The following is a 23,929-nucleotide window of genomic DNA, read 5'->3' as shown; positions in this document are numbered from 1 at the left end:
CATAATTTGTTTTGATAACAGGGACCAGCCTTTTCTTAAAGATGTTATAGTTAATTAGATAATCACCCACAGTGTAATGCTACACAATCTAGCTGTGCGTTCTCAATACGTTTCTCCCTGCACCACTGATGATAACCATGATTATTACCATGATGATGATGAAGATGATGCTGATGACAATAAAGAGGTTAGCAGCGGTGTGGTGCGGATGTTTGTACTTTCTGGGTTGTCACCGTAGCAACAGAGACACTGTCCGTCATCGGCGGCAGCTGGCTGCGTCAGTGAGGGAACAGCGCATCAGCCAACTTCCTGTTTCTGAGAAAGCAGCATAGGTAAGTCCCCCCCCCCCTCTCTCTCTCTCTCTCTCATATTTCTATTCACCCTCCCGTCTGTCTGTCTGTCTGTCTGTCTGTCTGTCTGTCTGTGTCTCTCTCTCTCTCTCTCTCTCTCTCTCTCTCTCTCTCTCTCTCTCTCTCTCTCTCTCTCTCTCTCTCTCTCTCTCTCTCTCTCTCTCTCTCTCTCTCTCTCTCTCTCTCTCTCTCTCTCTCTCTCTCTCTCTCTCTCTCTCTCTCTCTCTCTCTCTCTCTCTCTCTCTCTCTCTCTCTCTCTCTCTCTCTCTCTCTCTCTCTCTCTCTCCAAACTCCCTCACCTGCTGTTACCTCTGCAGGTTAACGTGGCAGGGATCCAGGGCGGGAGTCACCATGGAAACATAACACATAACAGGTAAACAGTGAGGCAGATAAGGGCCCAGGACGTTGCTTGATAGACTCAGAGTGCTGCTCAGGACACACACACACACACACACACACACACAGTTACACTCACACTGTCTCACACACAGACAGACACACAGACATACATACACTCCCTACAGGCTCACCCCACCCTACAGCTGTGCAGGCAGTCTTCTTACTCTCTCTCTCTGCTCTCTCTCCCTCACTTTCTTTCCTTCTTTCTGCTCTCTCTCTCCCTCTCTCTCTCTCATTCACGCACCCTCTCTTGTAGTCTGTCCGTCTGTCCCTCTCTCTCTCTCATTCCCTCTTTCTCACAGTAGATAGCTGCCAATCTGGCTATGGTACAGGCATAATTGCCATTATGACTGCTCTGCCCCAGCCCATCACACAGACTGCTGATTGTTCAGAAGGAGAGGGGGCTGACACTGTCTGCTCTGTGCAGATGCCACACAACATTATCATAGCGTGACTACAACTCATCCAGATACACACTGTCCTGGACGGCACAAATCACACTGTCACACACACACATTGGTCTTATAAAAACACACACACACACGCATGCACGCACACATGTGTTTATACACACAGACGACAGCCACTAGACAACCACCCCAAGCTACTATCTCCTCTGTCTCTCAACCCCTCTGTCTCCCTGTCTTTATCCAACAAAGCGTTAAGCAAACATAAGAGTATATGTCATGGAAAATCCATACAGTGTAGCCTTTGTGTTGTCAATCTAACGTCAAGGCCCTTGGTAAACACACACACACTCTCTCTCTAGTCTACAGCACACAGCACCACGGAGACACAGCCAATGGGAAATGAAGGGAAGATTGAATGGAAAAGTAGTTGGTGCAAAAAGAGGAACGCCCAACTGTGGGACACAGTGAGCTGAGGTTTGGGGAAAGTTGACCTTATCCCAATTCTATTCACTTTACCCGTCTCCACATCCAGAAAGGAAAGGTCACAGAGCCTACTTAGCACTAAGAAATGACATTTTGACAACTAAATATTCCCCACGTCAACAAGGCTATAGAGCAGAATACACACTTGGTTGTTCCCATATTTCCATCTCAAAGGTTGCAACTATAATGGCTTGAGCAGATGATGTAGGAAGAGTGATTAGAGATTGTAAGATCAGAGGAGAGCACTGTTGTATTACAATGAGAACAACTGACGTCTATTTGCCACTGAAGTAGGCTAGCGTCATTGAAAGCCGTGGATGTGTTGAACTCTTTCATCCTCAATGCACTCTGCTGCATCAACTACCTGTATGGTAAATAAGAACTGCTTGACTATGCAGGTACATGGATACAGGTATATGGGTGTGTGTGCATTTGAGTGTGTGTGTGTGTGTAATAATGGAAACGGTCATCTTTGCCACAGAACAAGCAACACATATGATGAACTCTCACCACACCGTAGCTGTGTAATGGTGTGAAGCCAAGGGCCACTCACTGTCAATAACCCACACTCTGTGGTCTACTTTTAGCGTCATGCTAACATATAGCACTCCTTTAAACAAGTGGAATCATCCCTAGGCACTGCCATCCATGTACTGTACAACTTGAATATCATGGAGTTTAACCAGATAGCATCCAGATTCTGTCATGTATTCATTACACAACGTTGCTGCTTCCACAGCGTAATAGATTGGTGTTGTGGTGATGGGACAAAAGAAGTGAGTTGGCAACTGGGTATGGATCTACATTAATGTGGTGTGGGAGACACCCTGTGGATCAATCCGGTACTACAGCATTGGGACATGAGTTGAACATACTGTAAAAAGGGGAGTGAAAAGAGTAGGCATAATTTCATTCCATACACAGAGGCAATAAGTGTACACAACCAATACACAAGCAACTATTTTAAATATAATATTTATATCATATATGAAGATATTATTGTATGCATACAACCATATCTTATTACGTCATTCATGTACATGTCTGAGACGGTAATGAAGCCATGGGTCCATTACATTTCACCCCAGGTAAGCAGTTTCATACATGCGCTCTCAAAGACTTTCTTTCATTAACTTAAAAAAAGAAAACCTCATTAGTTTGCCATACGCTAGATTTGAGACACTCCCAATCTCTCTCTCTCTCACACACACACACACACACACACACACACACACACACACACGTCTATTTGGTTCGCCATGACAGTTCGCTCCATTCAACAAAAACACCTAGGGATAGATTTATTCATCCTCCATAAATAGTTCAACAAAAAGTCACATAGTAAAACAATTGGAAGTGTTTTCTCCATCCCAAAAAATATCAGGGAATAACTCGTAAAGTTAAGTACACCAGGTTCTCTTTGTCCATTCTAAATCGCCAACAAAAAAACAGTCAATCATGTCAAGGTTGAGTCAAAACAGGGGGACCAGCCGAGTTTCTAGTGTTGAGCGGAAAAGCTTCCATTAGTTTTTCTTCTCAGGTGCCAGCTTCTCTGCATGGTATGCAAAGGTCTCAGCCACCAACAGGGGGAAGACGATAGAAGCATCAGCATACACCTGGAAGGAAACAACACTACCGTAACACCTGAAGGACACAATGGGGCATATGACCAGGGGTGCACATAACTGGTGCGCCAGTGCGCATGCGTCGCCAAAATGCATGCTGCGCGGCAGATCAGCCGCATGAACGCGCTCTTGCGCACCAACAGCTGGAAGCGCTGGGAGAGGAATTTACTTCCTCAAAATCCAACTGCTGACTGCTGCATCACTGCAAGCCCCACTAAGTAACTATTTGCCGTCCCCTCAGCCGAAGGCCCGACGAGTAATCCATCACAACAGTCGACCGACGACGACCACGGCGACTCCCCTCACGAAAACATTCGGAAAGTATCGTAACTTGTACTTTCATTCCACGTATCGCGTATCGCACGGTTATCTCGCCGCCACGTGAAAATTCAGTCCCGAACGACTCGTCGCTAAAAGGAAAAACAACACCAAGGGACACGTTTCTTTTCTCTGAAGATTTCAAACGTTCAGACGTTTGTTTTACAGCTTCATTATTGCACCTCGACCCCTGACCCAGGGAATATGGTTGGAATTCTATTAGAAAGAAGAAAAAAAAGACTTTGTTGCACAATCAAAATAATGAGCTATTTAAAGTGATAGCCTACAACATCCTCTACCATGGTTGAAATTGAGGACAGTATTAACAACAGTCAAGAGAGCAGTGATGATGATGATTAAGCTTGTAGCATAAATAAATGCTTAGGCTGTAACTTTTTGTTGAAAAGTTGATTTCAGTGTTTACAGAACAGAGCAGTGCTTAAAGAGATGTCAGTTGATTTCATTGTGTTTAAAGAACAGACATTCAGTTAGTGCTTAAAGAGATGTCAGTTGATTTCATTGTGTTTAAAGGAGTCTGACAGACTTTCATGCTTAAAGAGCAGTCATTTGATTTTGCATTTGTTTCTTTTGTTTTGCACACAATAATTTGTTCGTTCATCTTTATTTATGAATAAATGTCGTTTTGCTAATATAAGTTATCCATGTATCCCTTTTTTATCCATCCTATGGGACGGGTCGTGACTCGCGAGCTCGGGGAGCACCAAGCAGCATCCCTAGGTGCTCCTCTGAGCACTGGCCCCAAAAATTTATGTGCACCCCTGCATATGACATACAGATCACTGACAGTAATATTAAAAAAAAGCTTCATCAGTGAAATAGTGTTTGTTGCCATAGTGCTTATACAGTACATCTAGTAAGGGTGTAGTCCGTTGCTCTTCTCTCTGTACATTTGATGGATTCATTGTGTTCATAGCCAGTACTGGGGAGGTGAGGCAGGGTTACTGGGGAGGTACCTTGACTGGTTTGGCATCCATACGGATCTTCCCCCAGGACACTGCCTCATCAGGCCTGGCACCCGAGTCTGAGCCGTCAAACTCCTGGCCTGTATTCACAAACACTGCGTAGTCTGCCCCGTTCCTCTGAGATAGAGAGAGAGGGTGTGAGAGAGAGAGAGAGAGAGAGAGAGAGAGAGAGAGAGAGAGAGAGAGAGAGAGAGAGAGAGAGAGAGAGAGAGAGAGACAGAGGGAGGGAGGGAGGGAGCGAGAAGTAATAATAATTCAAATTCCTCAAATTATTGTGCTATACTTAGCTTACTGGTTACACAACATACAGCACATACAGAAAACATGAGGTGATTTTTAAAGCTAAAAGGACAATAGTTACCATCAGATTGGCGTTGGATATATGGTGTTTGACGAGTCCTCCACCAAGAATGATCATTCCTGTCCGCTTGGCAAATACTGCCATACTGTTCAACCTCCGGATATCTAAAACGTTCGGCACCATTAGTGTTATCATCACTAACTATCAAAAACAACATGACTAACACGACTGACTCCAAAACCAAACACACTGGCGTTTAGTTTTGACGTTGTGGGAACCCAGAAAAGATAGTCCTATAGTCCTGCAGTAACAATCTTACACTAGGGATGGACGGTTTCCAATTATTGAAACCGAAAAACCGTCAAAGACTAAAACCGGGGTTTTCCGGTTAACCGGAAAAAAAAAACGTAAAAAAAAAAATTAATTTTAAAAAAAAGATCGCCAATTTCAAATAATTGAGCCCTACTGCTACAATACACATGTCGAACACCATTAAAACACCGTAAGCACAGTCGCAACACATTTAGGCTACTTAGTTTCACAAATATAAGTGGAAAGGCAGACTTTTGTAAGCTACACCATACATGAAAACACATGAACACTTAACACACCAGCTCTGCTGATCCAGGGTGCACGCCTGCACGGAAGATCATCTCTTGGAACAGCGTCTTCCTTGAATGAACTGCTTTCTCAATATCTTGGTTCTTAGACAAAGTTTCAGCTGCTGCTCAATGTATTTAAATATTTGAATACTGCTCAATAATCACTGAAATATTAGACTTAGAATTATGCAGTGAACTGACTCGTCCTGAACTGTCGTAAGTCAATCAACAAAGAATGCCCCATCAAAATAAAAGTGCCCATGGTAGAGCTGTCAAAATAGAGCTTTCAAAATAAATGTACTAATACAGATAGAGATAAATACAGAACTACCTTTGCGTCACTAAGTGACCGCGTATCTTCTGAGACATGCGTTCTGTCATCACTTTCAGTAGCGCCTTCACACACAGTGGCGCTGTGCACAAACACTCTTGATCCGTATAGCTCTTGTTTTATTATATTGTGGTTTAGTAAATACTGCACTTGGAGTTACATTCAATGCATGATTTGTGCTATAGAACATAAATAAAGTTTGATTGATTGATTTCAAATCAAATCACATTTTATTTCTATAGCGCATTTCTCACAAAAGTGACCCAATGCGCTTTACAGAGAGCAGCGAAAATGATCTTATTAAATGTAAGCGAGTAATTGTAAAAAACCTTTCCTATCTACCAATAACTGAAAGCAACTATCTTTCCCATAGAGTGATTCGTTACCCTTAAATATAATCCCAATTAGATATTAATCCTCAGTTATTCTTCACAACTGACCAAACCTCTCACTCATTGCGCGGCAGATTCAGACCGTATCATTGTTATTTTCACACACGACAAACATGTGACATGTTCCAGTTTTATTCTTTGAAAAAAAAAAAAAAAAAAAAAAAATACGGTTTCAGACGGTTTTGATAAAAAAAACGTTTCTATTTGTATAAACCCCGGTTTTCGGTATAACCGAAAAACCGTCCATCCCTATCTTACACATCAGTAATGAGCGCAAGTGCACACACACACACACATGCACACACACACACTAAAATACATAGGCATACACCCTGTCCCCTCTCTCTTACCCTCCACTATATCCAGTATCAGCCCAGGGTTCTTATACGAGTGGAAGTAGATCATATCTCCAAGGGATCCATCTGTCAAAGCAGGGCTGAACACTGGGATATCATTCTGAAACACACACACAACATTCCCCATCAAGCGGGAGCTGTGGTTTAAATGTAGCCAGTGACAGCGTTGAGCTCCAGCACTTCTTACAAAGAGAGCTGGTACCTCAGAGCACCCCCAGATCTCACCTTGTAGGCCCAGTAGTAGACAGAGTCGGGGTTGTTGATCTCTTTGCCCAGACGGTGGATCATCTTTGAGGGGGTCCAGTGAGTACCCTGAGGGATGGATGGGTCAACGGTCAAATGGAAGTCCCCAAAACAGCAACACTAGAGCAGAAAGAACACATCCCATCCTCTTTAAAGCAGCATGCAGTACCTCGGTTTTCTGCTCCTGCACCATCTGGTCCAGGATGGGCATCAACCAGTCCTCAAACTTACAGTAGTTATCATTGGGCACCAGGAGGTTACCTATCCTAGAGACAGAGAGAGACAGAGACAGAGAGAGAGAGAGAGAGAGACAGACAGAGAAAGAGAGAGAGACAGAGAAAGAGAGAGAGAGAGAGAGAGAGAGAGAGAGAGAGAGACAGAGAGACAGAGAGAGAGAGAGAGAGAGAAAGACAGAGAGACAGAGAGACAGAGAGACAGAGAGACAGAGAGACAGAGAGAGAGAGAGAGAGAGAGAGAGAGAGAGAGAGAGAGAGAAAGACAGAGACAGAGAGACAGAGAGAGAGAGAAACAGTGGAAGAGACATCAGGAGATTGACTTGAGACTACAGTTTTGATTGTTAGGCAGTAACCGTGTGAATAAGACTGTGAGTGTGAATAATACGCAGTGGTGGTAAAATGGTGTTAGCTCTTGTAGCGCTAGCAGTAGCATCTGTATGAGTGGTAGCGATCAGCAACGGTAGTAGGGCATCAGAATCAGTATGACAAACAGTATTAGCGTGAGTACTGTAGCGTCAGTGACCGTGGTAATACTCTACCTGTTAATGCCCCTCTGGCGCAGGTCCTTGCCTGGCATGCTGAACGCTCCGAGGTAGGTGTGGGCCAGACACTTGATGAAATCCTCCTCTATCCCCCCAGCCGTAGTCACAATGACGTCCACCTAAGCGGAGGGGGGGCCACAAACAAATCTAACATTCCATTTCATCACAGTCTATGAGATCTCCTTTGAATAGATCAGAATCAGCATCGCTTTTATCTCACTGTACACGTAGTACACAAGTACACAAGAGTAAAATGAATACAGTACAGTAGGTAAGTAGTCCAGTGGTATACAGCACACATATGTTGTGGAGAGTTGGCCAGTGACTGGAGTGTACCATTTTGTGCTGTGCCAGGTAGCGGATGGACTCTCTCACTCCAGAGCTGATGAGGTTGGAGGTGTACCCCAGGAAGATGGTACAGCCTGAGTGGGACTGTGAAGAGTCGGATCCCTCCTCTTCCTCCACTGGCTCCAGGCGCTTCTCTATCTGTGGTTATGAGTGGGTGACAAAGGACAAATATGTCTTGGAGTGTGGTTAGACAGTAGATCATTAATGACAGTAGATCATTAATGCTATAAAGCATTAACCTCCAGGCTGTCCTCCATCCCTCTACACCTCCAGTATGGCTGTCCTCCATGCCTCTACACCTCCAGTATGGCTGTCCTCCATGCCTCTACACCTCCAGTATGACTGTCCTCCATCCCTCTACACCTCCAGTATGACTGTTCTCCATCCCTCTACACCTCCAGTATGACTGTTCTCCATCCCTCTACACCTCCAGTATGGCTGTCCTCCATCCCTCTACACCTCCAGGTATGGCTGTCCTCCATCCCCCTACACCTCCAGGTATGGCTGTCCTCCATCCCTCTACACCTCCAGTATGACTGTCCTCCATCCCCCTACACCTCCAGTATGGCTGTCCTCCATCCCTCTACACCTCCAGTATGGCTGTCCTCCATCCCCCTACACCTCCAGTATGGCTGTCCTCCATGCCTCTACACCTCCAGTATGACTGTCCTCCATCCCTCTACACCTCCAGTATGACTGTCCTCCATCCCTCTACACCTCCAGTATGGCTGTCCTCCATCCCCCTACACCTCCAGGTATGACTGTCCTCCATCCCTCTACACCTCCAGTATGGCTGTCCTCCATCCCCCTACACCTCCAGGCTGTCCACTGTGCCTCACCATGTTGTTGATCTCCTGGATGGCCTGGCCCATGCTGCTGGCCTGGAACCCCGTGGTGAGGTAAGACTGCAGCAGTGCCCGGTAGTCCACTCCCTGATTGAAGTCATAACCTCTGATCTTGAGCATGTCGTCAGGGAGGGCAGTGCTCTGCTTCAGCACTGCCTCCATGGCAACGGAGGGGGCGTGTTCTGCCATGTCTTCTGTCAAAACAAGATAGAAAAGTCAGGCTTCTGACCAAGCAGGGGTCTGGCTGTTCTCACAACTCCATTGGTTGGTATAGAGATTAGTGCAGTTGTGAGAGAGTACGAGTACATCATCAGAAAGAGGATAAAATGATGTGGTAAGCAGGATCCTGATACAGGTTGAAAGGTTTTCTCTGAGTTTAGAAAATACATAGCTACATTTTCATCACGTTTGGTAACAAAGTCTAGGTTGAATATTGTGACGTTGTCATTTTATCTGCTAAATATTGCTTCCTGGCATGTAAGGCAAGATGGTTTATTTATATAGCACATTTCATACAACAGGGGCAATTCAAAGTGCTTTACATACAGCATTAAAAAAAATACAGCCAGAGGAGCATAGTAAGAAAATAAAAATGACAATGAATAAAAGCAAATATAAGAAGTAAATAGATCAAACATTCAATAACACAATAGTTAATGGATAAAAGACATTGATAGAAGTGTTTGTGTTGAATCACAACTGCTGGTACCTAGCTAGTCATACTGTGCTATCATACTAGCTTGCCAAGGTAGGTAACTACTAGCTAGCTATTAAAGTGGGTTTAAAGACAACACGTTCTCTGACAAATTAAGCAACATACCAAGGTGTGATGATCACCGGTTGGTTATATGTATTTAATGGATGCTGGTTAGAGTTTTCTGTGCGCAGAAAGAGCCAAAAAACAAGCAACACATCAACAGCATGGACTCGTCTTGTGCTTCACTTGCTTGGCCCTGCTACGGAGAGGGAAATGGGACAAAAGCCCTACGTAGCCAGGGTTGCCAAATGAGATTGACCATTTCCAGCCCAACCAGTCTAAAAACCGCCAAATCCACCAAAAACGTGCATTGGCAGAAAACCGATTAACCATACGCTTGCAAGCAGAGGCCACAGGTGTTATTATGTTCATCCTTCCTCTTGGTAACAAACTGGCCGTAGGTTTTGAAAAACGTCTTTATTAACAAGAAGATGCAGCTGCATTCAACAACAATAGTAGTAAGCCGTTTCGGCTCTACTAAAGTGTCACGTATACTACTGCGCAGGTGTAAAAATAGGAGACGTGACATAGGCACGTATAAAAGGCAGAATAAACACTTGATTCTGACTTAATTCATAACTATAAAGTTAGGTGGTAGAAAGGGAACTTCGCTCACACACACGCGCACAAGGTCCGTGTGCAGGCGGGGATAGACACAGAACATGTCTGTCTGCCACATCAGCTGACATAAAACAATACAGAACACTCAAAGTAAGTAGGCATGTATAAAAGGATCTTACCTTTACGTAGACTACTCGATCTTGAACTTGAAGAATTGACTGGCATCAAGTGAAGAGCATCAACTGGAGGACGATGTCCATCTTTTGCCACCGGTCCAGCCCGACTCTGGACGTGTGGAACACAGGAGCGGGACTTGTGTTTCTTCGTGGCGGCGTGGTCTCTCAGGTCATTCAACTGGGCTCTGATTTCACTGTTACAATATTTACAACGGGCCTTTGAGTCATCTCCCACGACACGTGCAATCCAACTTCTGAGAGTTGGCTCACTCTCCCACTCCTTTCGGTACATCTTTTTGTATTTCCCCCACTTTGACATGGCGACTAACGTTATTTTTCTACCTTTTTTATTTTTTTATTTTTCAAGCAACTTGCAGTAGCAGTTGAAAGAGACACAACACCGGACAATGTAGGAGTTGGCTACGTCTAGAAGATGGCAGTAGTGCAACGTTAAAGAAGGGTCCAGCTGCAGCCGCAGCCAAACATGGTTAGCTAGACGAACCATATATGGTAGTTCATACGTAGCTATACGAACCATATATGGTAGTTCATACGTAGCTATACGAACCATATATGGTAGTTCAACTTCCGTCACGTTGGCTGCGGCTGCAGCTGGATATACGTGCAACGTTAACCCTCGGGTTGTGTTCATGTTTGCCCCCCCATCCTTGGTGTTCCCGGTCTAATTAGACCGGTCTGATTAACTGCTTCATATCTCCAAAACTACATGGTCAAATTTGCTAAATTTGGTACCTGGTGAAAGCTGAGACCTGTGAGATGTTAAAAAATGAACATAGATATGACCAAATTACTGTAATGAGACTAAATACACAGTAGAAATTGAATATTTCATTTCCGTTTTTGAGAATTTCAAATAAGAAGGCCAGTTACACCCTGAAACTCTATATATCTCTGCCAAACAACACATTGGATCAGTTCTTCAACATCTCAACATATACTGTGCAAAATTTGATGAGACATAAACAATGTAGACTATTGGTTAACCTGAATAACTGCAATATAGAAAGAATAGACACTGAAAATGTATTCCAAAATGAACATTTATTGTAAAACAAATTCACAGAACATCAGAATGAATTGTCGTGTGTGTGTGTGTGTGTGTGTGTGTGTGTTTGCTTGCTTGCAGAAGCAAGAAAGCCAGGACATATACTATACCATTGCCCAATCATAGCTGTTACTGTAGTGTTGCATGTGCATATAATTCTATTTTGATGATTTGGTTGAGAGAGGAGGTACACCACAAGAACGGTGGTCAGGGTCAAGGTCTCTCTGCCTGTGTGTGTGTGTTCACCCACAGGAGTGGCATTTTGCAATCAGGTCAGAGTGTGCCTTGCAAACGTAGGCATCACATTTGTAGCATGTAAGGCTTGTTTTATTGTCTCTAGGGGCACAGAGCTTGCATCTTTGCCTTTTCTGCCCCTGTCCTTGCTGGGGGGCAGCGGCTGGGGCTTGCTGACTCCTAACCAGACTGGCAGAGGCTGGTGTGCGGGGAAGGTGCTGGCGCCATTGAATTAGAGGAGTAACTAATGCTTTCCCGAGCTCTGCCAGGAAGAGTCTCCTCTTGAAACTCTTCCCCCGATTCCACACTGGGTCGATCGCCATCCATACCACATATGCATTACACGCAGACACATCCAGGATGTTGTGGAACACTGCCACTGGCCAACGGGCTGTCATTCGCTGGCAGGTGTACGTGCCAGTAAGCTGCAATGAAAGAAAAAATAAATAAGAGGTTGGAAATAATATTGAATCTGTCGTACACAAAAATTCATTGTTTCACATGAATAAAAGTAAAATAAAATGCATGATAGATGAAAATATACATTACCTTATCAAGGCAGTCCACACCTCCTTTGTTGCTGTTGTAGTCCAGGATGATCTGGGGCTTCCTGTCCTCTGTGGTGCTGACATCAGCGTCTTTGTGTACCGTGCTCATCAGGATGACATTTTTATTCTTCTTGGGAACATAGGACACAAGACAGTGTGTGGCAGTGAAAGCACATTTTGATGAGAGTATCTCTCTCCCTCTGGTTGACACCAGCGCAGGGGGAAGTTCAGGCTTGTTCTTCCTCACTGTCCCCACCATGGTGAGCTTGCGTTTCAACAGCTCCTGACCAAGCGCATATGAGGTGAAAAAGTTATCACATGTGATATTATGCCCCTTGAGACCGGCTGTCATGTCCAGCACAACACGCATGGTCTGGTTTTTTTCTGGCCTTCCATCAACAGGTTTTCCCGTGTAGACCTGCATATTCCAGGCATAGCTGCTCCTGGCATCACATGCTGCCCAGATCTTGATTCCATACTTGCCTGGTTTGCGTGGGATGTACTGCTTGAAGGGACAGCGACCTCTGAAACGGACCAGGCGCTCGTCAACTGTCACCTCAGGGCCTGGATTGTACATCAGTGGTAGGCGCTCCACCCACCTGTCCCAAACGTTCCTGATGGCAGCCAGTTTGTCATTTCGCCAGCGGGCAGGTCTTGTATCTCTGTTATCAAATCGGATAACTCTCGACAGGACATGAAACTGCTGTAATGACATAGTGGACCGGAATATAGGCCTCCCGCACTCCGCATCCCACAGACTCTTTGTAGCCTCATTGTTTGACCGATATACTCCTGCTAGAATCAACAGACCTATGTAGGCTTGAAGGTCTACCTGGTCCAGTGCTCTCCATGTGTCCCCAAACACACGCCTCCCCTCCAGGTTTGTCATGTCCAGTACAATTTCCTCAATGGACTCTGGTAAAAACAGTTGGAAGCTGGACTTGATGTCATCCACACGAGATGTAGCATACCGCGTTGGTCCTGGTGTCATCCTTATGATGTTTTCCACTCTCGCTCTGCTTGCTCTATCCTGGGAGGATGAATACCAGAGCAAGTTGCCACCCTTGGACTGGAATGTCACCTCAGGTGCCTGTTCTTCAGGTGCCTCTTCCTCAGGGGCCTCTTCCACAGGGGCCTCTTCCTCAGGGGCCTCTTCCTCGCCGTCTGTCTCATAACATTCTGGATCGAAGTCAGGATCGGTGTTGTCTTCCAATTCTGAGACATCCTCCTCTATCTCTGGTTCAACTTCAATCTCCTCTTCATCTGGTTAAAAAATTCGGTCGAGAGCCTCTCTGACAGATAATCGCTTAGACAGCCGCTTACTCATTGTGTTCACAGAGTGAATTCAGAGCAAAGCACAAATAAAGCTTTATATAGGGGGTCTGTGAGAGTTAAGTCTGGAAGGTGTGGTTCACGTGGGGGGATGGGCATATAAGCACGGGAAAGAGAAGGGTTCCCATAACAAACACCTGTTTCGTTTGATACATTTCAGTGTTTGTTATGGGAACCCTTCTCTTTCCCGTGCTTATGTGTCCATCAGAACCATACCTTCCAGAGTTATGGGAACCCTTCTCTTTCACCCCAGGTGAACCACACCTTCCAGACTAAACAATGTTTAGTCTGGAAGGTCTGGTTCGGATGGGCAAATAAGCACGGGAAAGAGAAGGGTTCCCATAACAAACACCTAATTGTTTAGTTTGAAATGTGTCAAACTTTATATGAGGTATTTGAACAGGTCTGATACATCCTGGAATGTTGTAGCTTGTTCCAACTTGTGTTATCCATTAATTTCCTATGGCGGTCATTTTTGACCGGGAACACCACCGATGTTACAAAGTTGACTAAAACCTCAAAATTCAATGCCAGTGGTTAGTCAGCAATTTTATATGTTCAAATGCCTAGTGTGGAGGATATCATAAGGCCTTGAGGCAATCAAATGTAAAACACAATATTTATGATTGATGAAAGTTGCTCTCGGTCAGATTTGACCGGGAACACAACCGGAGGGTTAAGGACGCAAGCAGCCGTTTCAATCCAACAGAAGAAGAAGAAGAATTGTCCCCACACCCGATGACGACATTTTCTGTGCGCCGGAAATGTTGAATTGAACACAGACAAGCAGCTGCCAAAACAACAGATGAGAACGTGTGTTGTTCTCAGAAGAGAGAAAAACGGAATTCTTCAAGACATAAATGTCGTTTTTCGCTTGCTTGTAGCCAGCGTTAAGATTGGATTCTGGTACCCGCGTCTCACTCACTTGTCGAACAAACAAGTTGTCATTTGCATAGCTAGCTAACTTGACTGCGAACAGTGACTTCTTATTAACCACCCCAAGCTAATTCACTTGTCTAACGTTAGTCTTTACATTGTTATGGAAGCTATACACCCCTGACAAAGTGACATGACATAATAACACAAGGAGGCTACCGTCAGACTTAACGTGACAGAAGGACCTTTAGCTGGGTAAGTCCTTAGCCACTCTAGCCATGATATAGCTAACTAGCTAGGAACTGTCCCTGGATCTAGATCTGAAAAATGGTGTGAGTTCCTACAGTTTAAAGAATTGTGGCCATCATTTTACTTGACGCTACTTGATGCCCATGTCCTGGTTGCAGTGGAGGGGATGTCAGAGCCTCGGGTCACTGTGGAGGAAGAGGAGGCAGGAGCAGAGAGAGGAAAGAGGGGCCAGGATGGGCAGAAAGGCCTTCTGAACCAGCACTACAATGAAGTCCCCAGGCCTGAGCAACTGGGGTTAGTCTCACTCAAAACACACACCATCCTGCTTTGATATCACATTTCCATAGGTCTCAAACCTCCTTCCTTGTCTTGACTAGAATTCATTGCAGTTTAGACTTATAGCCCCATACTGTTCTCTTACAGGCTGCCTCCAGGGCCTCAGCTCTCTGCACAGCCAAGCCCCTCCCCCTCTGGTGAGGGAAGTGGTTTGCTATCCTTGCCATGGGAGATGGTGGCCCGCATTGCCTCGCACCTTCCAGCACAGTGTGTCATCACGGTCCTGCCTCAGGTGAGTGTGTGTGCTGGGGGTCATCGTCATACCTGCCTAGCCTGGTCTGGTTCTGCTCTAACTTGATATGGCATTACATTCACAAGAGAGTTTCCTAAAGCAGATAGACTGTCTGTCCTCTCAGGCTCTGCACACAGGCGTTATCTTTTTCAATCGGCCCCACAATTATGACGTTATTTATTCTTCTTTCCTCTGGACAAATTTGAAACCCCCCCCTCTCTCCTGTCACAGGTGTGTCACGCTTTAGGGAACATTGGCAAGGACAGCACGGCGTGGCAGCTGCGGGCGCGCCGGCTAACAGGCTCGAGAGCCAGCTTCCCCATCGGCCCCCGGGACGGGTTTGACTGGCCCACTGCCTGTCTGGAGATGGAGCAGCTCATCACCTTTTGGGCAGGACATGCCGAGCGGGCCGCCAGGGAGAGAGAACAACAGGACCAGGGAGGGAACGGTGGACCAAGAGCCGAGGTCGAGGAAGAGGGCAGGGCCCAGGCCGACGAGGGAGTAGAGATGGCAGTACTACTGCAGGCCTACTGGGCAGGCGCCGGCTTGGAGGAGCATCTGGACGGAGAAGAACTGCAGGAGGAGGGAGAGAGGCCGCTACAGAGAGTAGGATGGCCATGGGCGGGGGAGGAAGAGGAGAGGCAGGAGGCTGGAGCGGACGACATGATGATGGAGGTAGAAAGAGATGAGAGACAGGCGCTGGAGGCCCTTGAGGTGGAAGAGAGGGTGGTGGTGGAGGACAGAGACGGTCGTGAGGAGGTAGCAGACCAGATGCAGGGTGGAGAGGGGGAGAGGGAGCAGGACCAGCTCGGAGACCTCAGTCCCCCCCCGGCCCTGGAGCGCCTGTCCCTACCCTTGGGACACATCGCTGAAGTCAACTCCGTACTGCTGGTCGGGGGAGAAGGGGCGGTGTGCGCCTCAGGCTCACGTGACCGGAACGTCAACCTATGGGACCTGCGGGTAGGGTCAAAGGGGTCGAAGGGCACGCTGCTGCGCACGCTGGGGGGGCAGGGCCTTTTCAGTACCCACCAGGGCTGGGTGTGGTGCCTGGCGGCCCGCGACTCCCTCCTGGCCTCCGGCTCCTTCGACAGCACCATCAGGCTGTGGGACCTGGGGGCCGGGGGAGCGGAGAAGGGCCTGATCGGGGCCCGCGCCGCCGTCCTCTGTCTGTCCTGCCAGACAGACGTGCTGCTGGCCGGCACCTACGACAAGAAGGTCAGCATCTACGACATCAGAGGTTAGTACACCCAGGGGGCTACTGTGGAGAGGGGATTGCGATGTAAAAGGTTGTGGCCCATCTATTGTCTGTCAATCAAAAACGAGGATGAAAAAATGACAGGTGGATTTATGGCGTGAGGGATGATGTCATATGTCTGTGCCGCAGTGCCGGAGCCCTTGGTGAAGAGCCTCCGTCTCCATAGTAACGCTGTGCTGTGCCTGGCTGCAGACGACCAGTACATCCTGTCTGGCAGCAAAGACCGGACAGTAGCTGTATATGACCGCAGAGCAGGGAAAACACTGCAGAAACTCCAGGTACACAGTACACACACACACACACACACACACACACACACACACGCCCCACAATTTGTTCAATTCAAGTTTATTGTAATATGTACTGGGATACGGGATGGGGAAGGTGTATGACAGCACAATGATGGATAAAGACTAGGGATAAAGACACAGACATACGGTATACAGACCAAGTTCTAAACTCCTCTTACCAACAAAACAGAATACAACATTTGACTACTAAACACCCTGTTGTTTAGTGTAGCTGTGTAGCTGTTTCTGCAGCTAAGAAAGATCTAAGATAACTCCCAATAGCTCAAAACAAAGCTGCTAGATTAGCTCTCCACTGCACAAATGTTTTGGAAATGCATAGACATTTTTCATTTATTTGAATTTTTTAAAATTATTTTAATTTGTTATTATGATGTATGTATGTATGTACGGTATACAATGTTTACAATTGTCTGTATGTATATAATGTTGACAATTGTTCAAATATGATTTTTGTATCAGACCCCAGGAAGACTAGCTAATGTCATGGCATTAGCTAATGGGGATCCTAATAAACAAACAAACCCATTAGAAGATAGTTTGTCGCTGAAAAGTGTGCGTGCGTGCATGAGTGAGTGAGGGACACCTGTGTGTCTTCATGTTGTTGACTTGTCTTCTCTCCTCAGCTGAGCTCCTACCTGCTGTCCATGTCCTACAGTGGCAGTGAGGTGTGGGCGGGTGACAACCGAGGCATGGTTCACACCTTCTCTATGCAGGCTGGCTCCTTGAAGCTTGCGTCCCAGTTTGACGTGGGACACACCGCACTGGTCACCGGCATCCACACATCCCCAGGAACCCTCTACACCTGCTCCTCGGACCGTACCCTCAAGGTAGGACCTGGTCGCTCGCTCTCTCTCCCCCCCCCCCCCTCCCTCCCAAGGCTCCCCATGCGTTTGTTGAGGCCCACTCTCGTAACTCCTTGGATGACTCAAAGATGATGCAGTAGTTTGTAGTCCATCGTGCTTGTATGAAATGTACAGTGCCCTTCACAATTATTGGCACCCCTGGTTAAGATGAGTAAAAAGGGTTATACAAAATTCACCTTTTGGTGAATAGGCTAGGTGGACGATCTCCACTACTTCCTGAAAGGCACCTGGCATGAACATATCCTGTCTCACTCTATTGGTTTAATTGATTAATCATCTGTGCACTGTGTGTTCCAACAGTTTACTGCACAGCTGATTAATCAATTAAACCAATAGAGTGAGACAGGATATGTTCATGCCAGGTGCCTTTCAGGAAGTAGTGGAGATCGTGCACCTAGCCTATTAGCTTAATGTCAAACTGAAATAAATGAGAAACATCCATCCTTTAATTGAAGTAAATGTATTCAGAGAAAAAAAATCTGTCAAGAAATATTTTTTTCCATTTATATTTTACTCTTTGAAGTTGATCAAGAGTGTTTAGGAATTTTCAAGCAGTAATCCATGACTTCCTGTTTCACTGGGGTATAAATATGAGGTGACACAGGCCATATTCCCTTATTCATATATCAGCAATGGAAATACAAGAGAACACACAAATCAAATGAAATGAATGAAAAGTGTGTTGAACTTCATAAGTCAGCAACTGTAACTGTTACAAACTTGCCTGGAAAAGGAGTTTAGTTTGCCCCCACGCATAGTGAGGAGGATGATAAGAGAGGCAAAAAAAGAGAGAAATCCCTAGGATCAGTGTTGGAGAATTACAGAGGAGAGTAACATCTTGGGGTCAACAAGTCTCCAAAACTACCATTAGACGCCACCTCCATGCCAACAAATTATTTGGAAGGCATGCCAGAAAAAAACCTTTCCTGTCATTTCACCACAAACGTAAGTGCCTGGAGTATGAAACGCTACTGGAACTGTGACTGGAACCTTGTTCTATGGTCAGATGAACCGTGTTTTATGTGTTCTATGGTCAAACATTGAGCTTTTTGGCAACAAACACTCAAGGTGGGTTTGGCATAAAAAGAAGGAAGCCGAAAAGAACCTGATTCCCACTGTTAATTATGGTGGCGGTTCTGGGATGTTGTGAAGCTTTTTTTTCTTCTTCCCAAAGCCCTGGGAACCTTGTTAGGGTACATGGCATCATGAACTCCATGAAATACCAGGACATTTTAATTCTGAATCTGGCTGCCTCTGCCAGGAAACTAAAACTGGGTCATCATTGGATCTTCCAGCAGGACAATGATCCAAAACATATGTCAAAACATCTCAGTCCCCTGCCCTAAACCCAATTGAAAACCTGTGGGCTGAGCTGAAGAGGAGACTGCACAATTCTATTTTTAACTTTTTATTTATTAACATCACTTTAGATGCAAGAAACTCACAAACAGAGCTTCTTTACAAAAATGAAACATACTCAATAACACAATAGTATAAAAAAAAGAAAACAGAAACAAAAAAACAAATATGAGGTCATGGGATGGTCAAATTATATCCAAACAGAATTTGTCTAATTTAACATACATCGTGGCGGCTGTGGCTCAGCCGGTAGAGCCGGCGTCTAATGATCGCAATGTCGGCAGCTCACAGCGGATCAAATCCCCGGCAGGCCATGTGTCGAAGTGGGTCTGATTTATCTTTACCAATAATTACAGAGGGCACTCAGACTGTACATAACTCCTGTGCTGCTCCCCCTTCCCTCTTCCTCTTATGCTAAATTCAGGTTCATCTCCCTTGCGCCCCCCCAAGGACACTATGCACACTGCACCACCAAGACGGGGTTAACGGGGTGAGTCCCTTTTGTCTTACTCCAATTATAAGACCGTTCATGATGAGTTTTCTAACAAATGTGAACTGCATCTGTGACATCATTTAAGAGCTTTGTTTGTGTACTACCATCTCATCTCTCCCGCCCTCCCTCAGTTCAGCTCACTCTATGGGTCTTGACAGGAGTTTGTTTGGACATAAAAACTCATCCTTTTTTCCTCCTGTCTTGACAGTTGAGTGTGGAGGCGGGAGTGCTGGCCATCGCCGCCGGTGACGTGGAGGTGTGGAGGGCCAGACGGTGAGGTGGGACACCGCACCCTATGTTGATCTACGCCATTTCTAAATGACATGATTCAAGACTGACAACAAAGGATATTACACTGTTATGGTTTGCCATTTCTGTAATAGTTGGGGGCCTTAGGGCTATATGAGGCTATGTTCGTGCAAATTTGTGCAAAGGCACCAAATTTGGCCCAGATGTAGCTCAGAGTATGCTCTAATGATTTAGCCAGGGCGCCCGAGCCAACGACCACCAGGGTCGCCATGGCAGCCAAATCAATATGGCCGCCCTCCGAAAAAGGTTTTGGCTATAACTTTTGAACCAAATGAACTAGAAATGCAAGCCTGGTGTCTATTTTATGTTTTATGACTATTAGAAACACATTGGAATGCTTATATTTATGATTGGGTGTGTCTGGACCCCTAATTTGCATATTTCCAAGATGGCAACTACCCGAAAGTGAGTTTTATCATATAGTTGGGGGCCTTAGGGCTATATGAGGCTATGTTCATGCTAATTTGTGCAAAAGCACCAGATTTGGCCCAGATGTAGCTCAGATATGCTCTAATGATTTAGCCAGGGCGCCCGAGCCAACGACCACCGGGGTCGCCATGGCGGCCAAATCAATATGGCACACACCCAGACACACCCAATCATAAATATAAGCATTCCAATGCGTTTCTAATAGTCAAAAAACATAAAATAGACACCAAGCTTACATTTCTAATTCATTTGGTTCAAAAGTTATAGCCAAAACCTTTTTCGGAGGGCGGACATATTGATTTGGCCGCCATGGCAACCCCGGTGGTCGTTGGCTCGGGCGCCCTGGCTAAATCATTAGAGCATACTCTGAGCTACATCTGGGCCAAATGTGGTGCTTTTGCACAAATTTGCACGAAAATATCCCTAAGGCCCCCAACTATAAGGAAGAGAACCACATATGCTGTGAGCATATGACTAGTGTGACTAGTGTCATAGATGAAAAAAAACAAAACAAAAACGTTTGTGTGTCTTTAAGAAAAGGAGTGATTGCTTTTAATGTTCTTCCCTAAGTATTTGTAAAATGATTTGACATCTTGCTGAACGCTGTGTGGTGTGGTGTGTGTGTCTATTGCGACGGGGGAAAAGAGTATTTATCTGGATTCCAGCTTTAAGGGGAGTTCAAGTCACAGCATTTACTTTACTAAAGGCTAAACTTTCAAGAAGACTGACACAAGCATTGCAGACATTCCAAATGACAGTTTACAATTAGCGTTCCATGAATAAATCAAAGATTTGTCAGATGCTGTCAGACCTCAAAGATAGTGGGACCGCCGAGGTTTCAGACATTAAACCATTACACTGCAGTTCAGAGAACGTCCTTGTTGTGCTGTATGAGGGCTACATATGGGCTTAGAAGTCGCAGGCAGGGCTACCTCAGCTATATGCCTCAACACCAAATGAATGGAAAAGATGTCCACCGAATGAAATTTAGGACATAAGACTACTGTGCTTATCTTTCCCATTCATTTCTGGGTTGAGGCATATAACCAAATCTACACAACACATGACATAGGTACGTAGAAAGCTTTTTACAAACTGCTCTGTGGCAATGTAAATAGATTCAACAGAACCACCATGGCCAGTCCAGCCCTCTCTGACCTGCTGATTGTCTTTTGTATAACTATTATCTATTAATGAACGGGATCAGAATGGTCTCACAGTAGCATAGCATGTTTGTCATTGACACTGCGTTACATTTTCTTCCTCTGTGGTCGCTGTTACTTAAGGTGACCCAAAGTGCTTTTGCATTTCTTACCATCTAATGGAATCAGCAGCTTCATAGCATCTACCCTGAGGCTAAGTGCGTCAATTGTCGAAACTGAGTGCAAAACCTCCAAATCTACTTAGCCTTCATGTAAACAATGAATTCTCACTAGGGATGGGAATTGATAAGATGTTATTAATACCGATTAATTCCATTATCGATTCTGCTTATCGGTTTGATTCTTTATCGATTCCATTATCGATTCCTGATGTGGAAAAAAAATAGGCCTACACAGGTTTTCAGCGTCAACGCAGCTGTTTTATTATCTCAAGTCTCCGAACACAGTGTATAATATCTGAACATTTACACTTACTGCTGAAAACTCAGTGTTTTCTTCTTAAAACAATAGCGTATATGCAGTTAGATGATTATTACCTGTTTTGTTACATGTAGATGCGTGTTGTTGAATAATACTCTCTAGAGTACCAGTCAAGCCGCAACCATAACATTTTGCAACGACTTGCTCCAACGTTTTTAGATTGTAATGTTCAGATGCTCGGACAACTGCCAGCGAATGAGCAAAACATTCCGGCATCGATAAGAGGAATCGATAACCTCGGAGGCATACGATTCCAATGCATCAAACTATTTGTTACCAGTTCTCAATTCCCATCCCTAATTATCATCCAATTGTTGTTGTTGTTGGTCATACAGTACTACTGTAGCTATGTGTTACTCTGCACTGTTAATGCTGCCTTCCCTGACATGTACTGTACAGTCATCATGATCTCCTCATCAGTTCCAGCAGCAATGAGACTTTTTTTTTTTTTTGCTTTGTGATGAATAATATACTGTGTATGATTTATTTTCACAGCTTCAGAGTTATTTATTTGGAAACCACTGTGTGTTATAGTCTTATCTACAAGCTACTACACAAGGTATGCAAACACCACTGCTGTCAAGACACTGAGGGCCAGCTTTTAGTATAACTTCTAGCCAGGTAACCAATATAAGAAGAGCGTTTAAGGGCGAGTTTAGACAGGACCTTTTTGTATCCCTTAAAAACAAATGGAGCCAATAGTTTTCCTATGGGGCTCACCGATAATGGGCACAACATTTCCATTTCCTGTCTTTTTCCTACAGCTGACATATGTCCAACATTAGGGAGGATTCTGCTTGTGATGGACCATAGTACACAATGCCACACCTCCACATTCTAACCGTAGAGAGTATGTATATACAAACACTACGTCCATGCCGTCCGTTTCAGTCTGAATGCGTCCTGACTCCCAGGGGTGTGACTCTGCTGTGATGCTGAGGGGGAACCAGCGTCCGTAAAGGAGCTACAGCAGCAAACAGGTCTTCTTGTCCTTGAAGGGGTTGGAGGAGGCAGCGATGCCAGTGAGGAGGGGGTCACTCCGACCATGCTCCTGACAATACTGCACCAGCTGGGCGGCTGCTAGAGAGGTCTATGGGGGGGAGAGAGAGAAATGACATGACTGAGAGCTTGTCCAATACAACCTGCATGTACATCCAACACACGACAGCTTTTAGAATCACAGTTACGTTACCTATGCAATTGGTCAGATATTCTGTGTTTTGTTTAGTTGAAGACTAGCTCCATGTCCATTATCTGATTATTAAAATGAGGGGTGATGCCCACAATCTAGATACTGCCTCATGATGCATACCCAGACGAGTTGTCTCCGAAACATGTACTGTGTATAGTCCACATTCCCTTCCTCCAAACCTTAATAAGCAACATTTTGACACACAAAATAAAATGTAGAAATGTTTCTCTCAATTTCTCTCTGTTGTTTCTTTTGTCATTCCTTGCATGAAGTCTGTACCAAAACAATGCATTTCATGATACACGCATTCTCACCTTGATCCTCTCTGTGCTTGCCTCCACACGTAGTTGCTCAACAGCTCTCCGTGCCTGTAAGACACTGTTACTGCTGCACACCTTCCCTGACATCACCTACACCAGAGAGGTACAAACTCCCTCTGTTAGTACCTGTTTGCAGTCTGAACACTCTCCTCCTTCAGGAATTGATATAACTTTTGTACTGGAATCCTTTTTTGAATGTGACATTGAAGCCTATGGATCAGTACCTATAAAACCGAAAAAATTAAAACAGTCCAATTTTTCCAGAATTTGAACTTAAATGCTCATTCAGAACCTGTGCTATCCCATCCTCAACCTGTGCTATCCCCCAGTATGTATTTAGCTGTAGGAATTACGGCTTTTGGAAAATGTCTGCAGTGACACACCTCTCGTCTCCTTTTAACCTGTCCTCTACTCCCAGCCCTCTGCTCTCTGTGTCAACAAAGATGCAGAGGTCACTGCGGAGGGCGCTTCAAAGCTCCTGTGATGTGTGTCGGGTTTAAAGGCCAGACACACACCTCTCTGGAAATGTCACAGCAACATCAAACATCACACATCCCTCACCAGTCCTCACTGATTTTGAAAGAGACTGCAGGACGACATTGACCGTGTGTGTGTGTGTGTATG

General features: G+C 45.2%; 3 protein-coding genes across 3 annotated transcripts; 1 reads left to right on the top strand and 2 right to left on the bottom strand.

Moving 5' to 3' along the window:
- Positions 1-2,715: 2,715 nt before the first annotated feature.
- dhps (deoxyhypusine synthase) lies at positions 2,716-9,705 on the bottom strand. The gene is made up of 10 exons (XM_080524264.1): positions 9,585-9,705; positions 8,759-8,958; positions 7,908-8,057; positions 7,569-7,690; positions 6,963-7,059; positions 6,776-6,862; positions 6,545-6,650; positions 4,930-5,033; positions 4,560-4,685; positions 2,716-3,258 (listed from the first exon to the last, which is right to left on the bottom strand). The coding sequence occupies exons 2-10, from the start codon at positions 8,951-8,953 to the stop codon at positions 3,166-3,168; spliced, it is 1,080 nt and encodes a 359-aa protein (XP_080380390.1). The 5' UTR covers positions 8,954-8,958; positions 9,585-9,705; the 3' UTR covers positions 2,716-3,165.
- Positions 9,706-14,366: 4,661 nt separating this feature from the next.
- Positions 14,367-19,994, top strand: fbxw9 (F-box and WD repeat domain containing 9). Its single transcript, XM_080523216.1, has 8 exons — positions 14,367-14,569; positions 14,722-14,857; positions 14,987-15,131; positions 15,363-16,368; positions 16,516-16,664; positions 17,321-17,524; positions 19,344-19,409; positions 19,621-19,994. Exons 2-8 carry the CDS (start codon positions 14,730-14,732, stop codon positions 19,687-19,689), a joined length of 1,767 nt encoding a protein of 588 aa, XP_080379342.1. The 5' UTR covers positions 14,367-14,569; positions 14,722-14,729; the 3' UTR covers positions 19,690-19,994.
- Positions 19,995-22,757: 2,763 nt separating this feature from the next.
- Positions 22,758-23,392, bottom strand: LOC308151403 (guanine nucleotide-binding protein G(I)/G(S)/G(O) subunit gamma-12-like; the record flags this gene model as incomplete). The annotated part of the gene is made up of 2 exons (XM_080524266.1): positions 22,758-22,883; positions 23,300-23,392. 2 exons carry the CDS (start codon positions 23,390-23,392, stop codon positions 22,758-22,760), a joined length of 219 nt encoding a protein of 72 aa, XP_080380392.1.
- Between the last annotated feature and the right edge of the window lie 537 nt (positions 23,393-23,929).

This window comes from Nansenia antarctica (assembly GCF_963989245.1).
Source record: "Nansenia antarctica genome assembly, chromosome: 2".
Classification (NCBI taxonomy): Eukaryota; Metazoa; Chordata; class Actinopteri; order Argentiniformes; family Microstomatidae; genus Nansenia; species Nansenia antarctica.
This window is presented reverse-complemented; position numbering and strand designations above follow the sequence as displayed.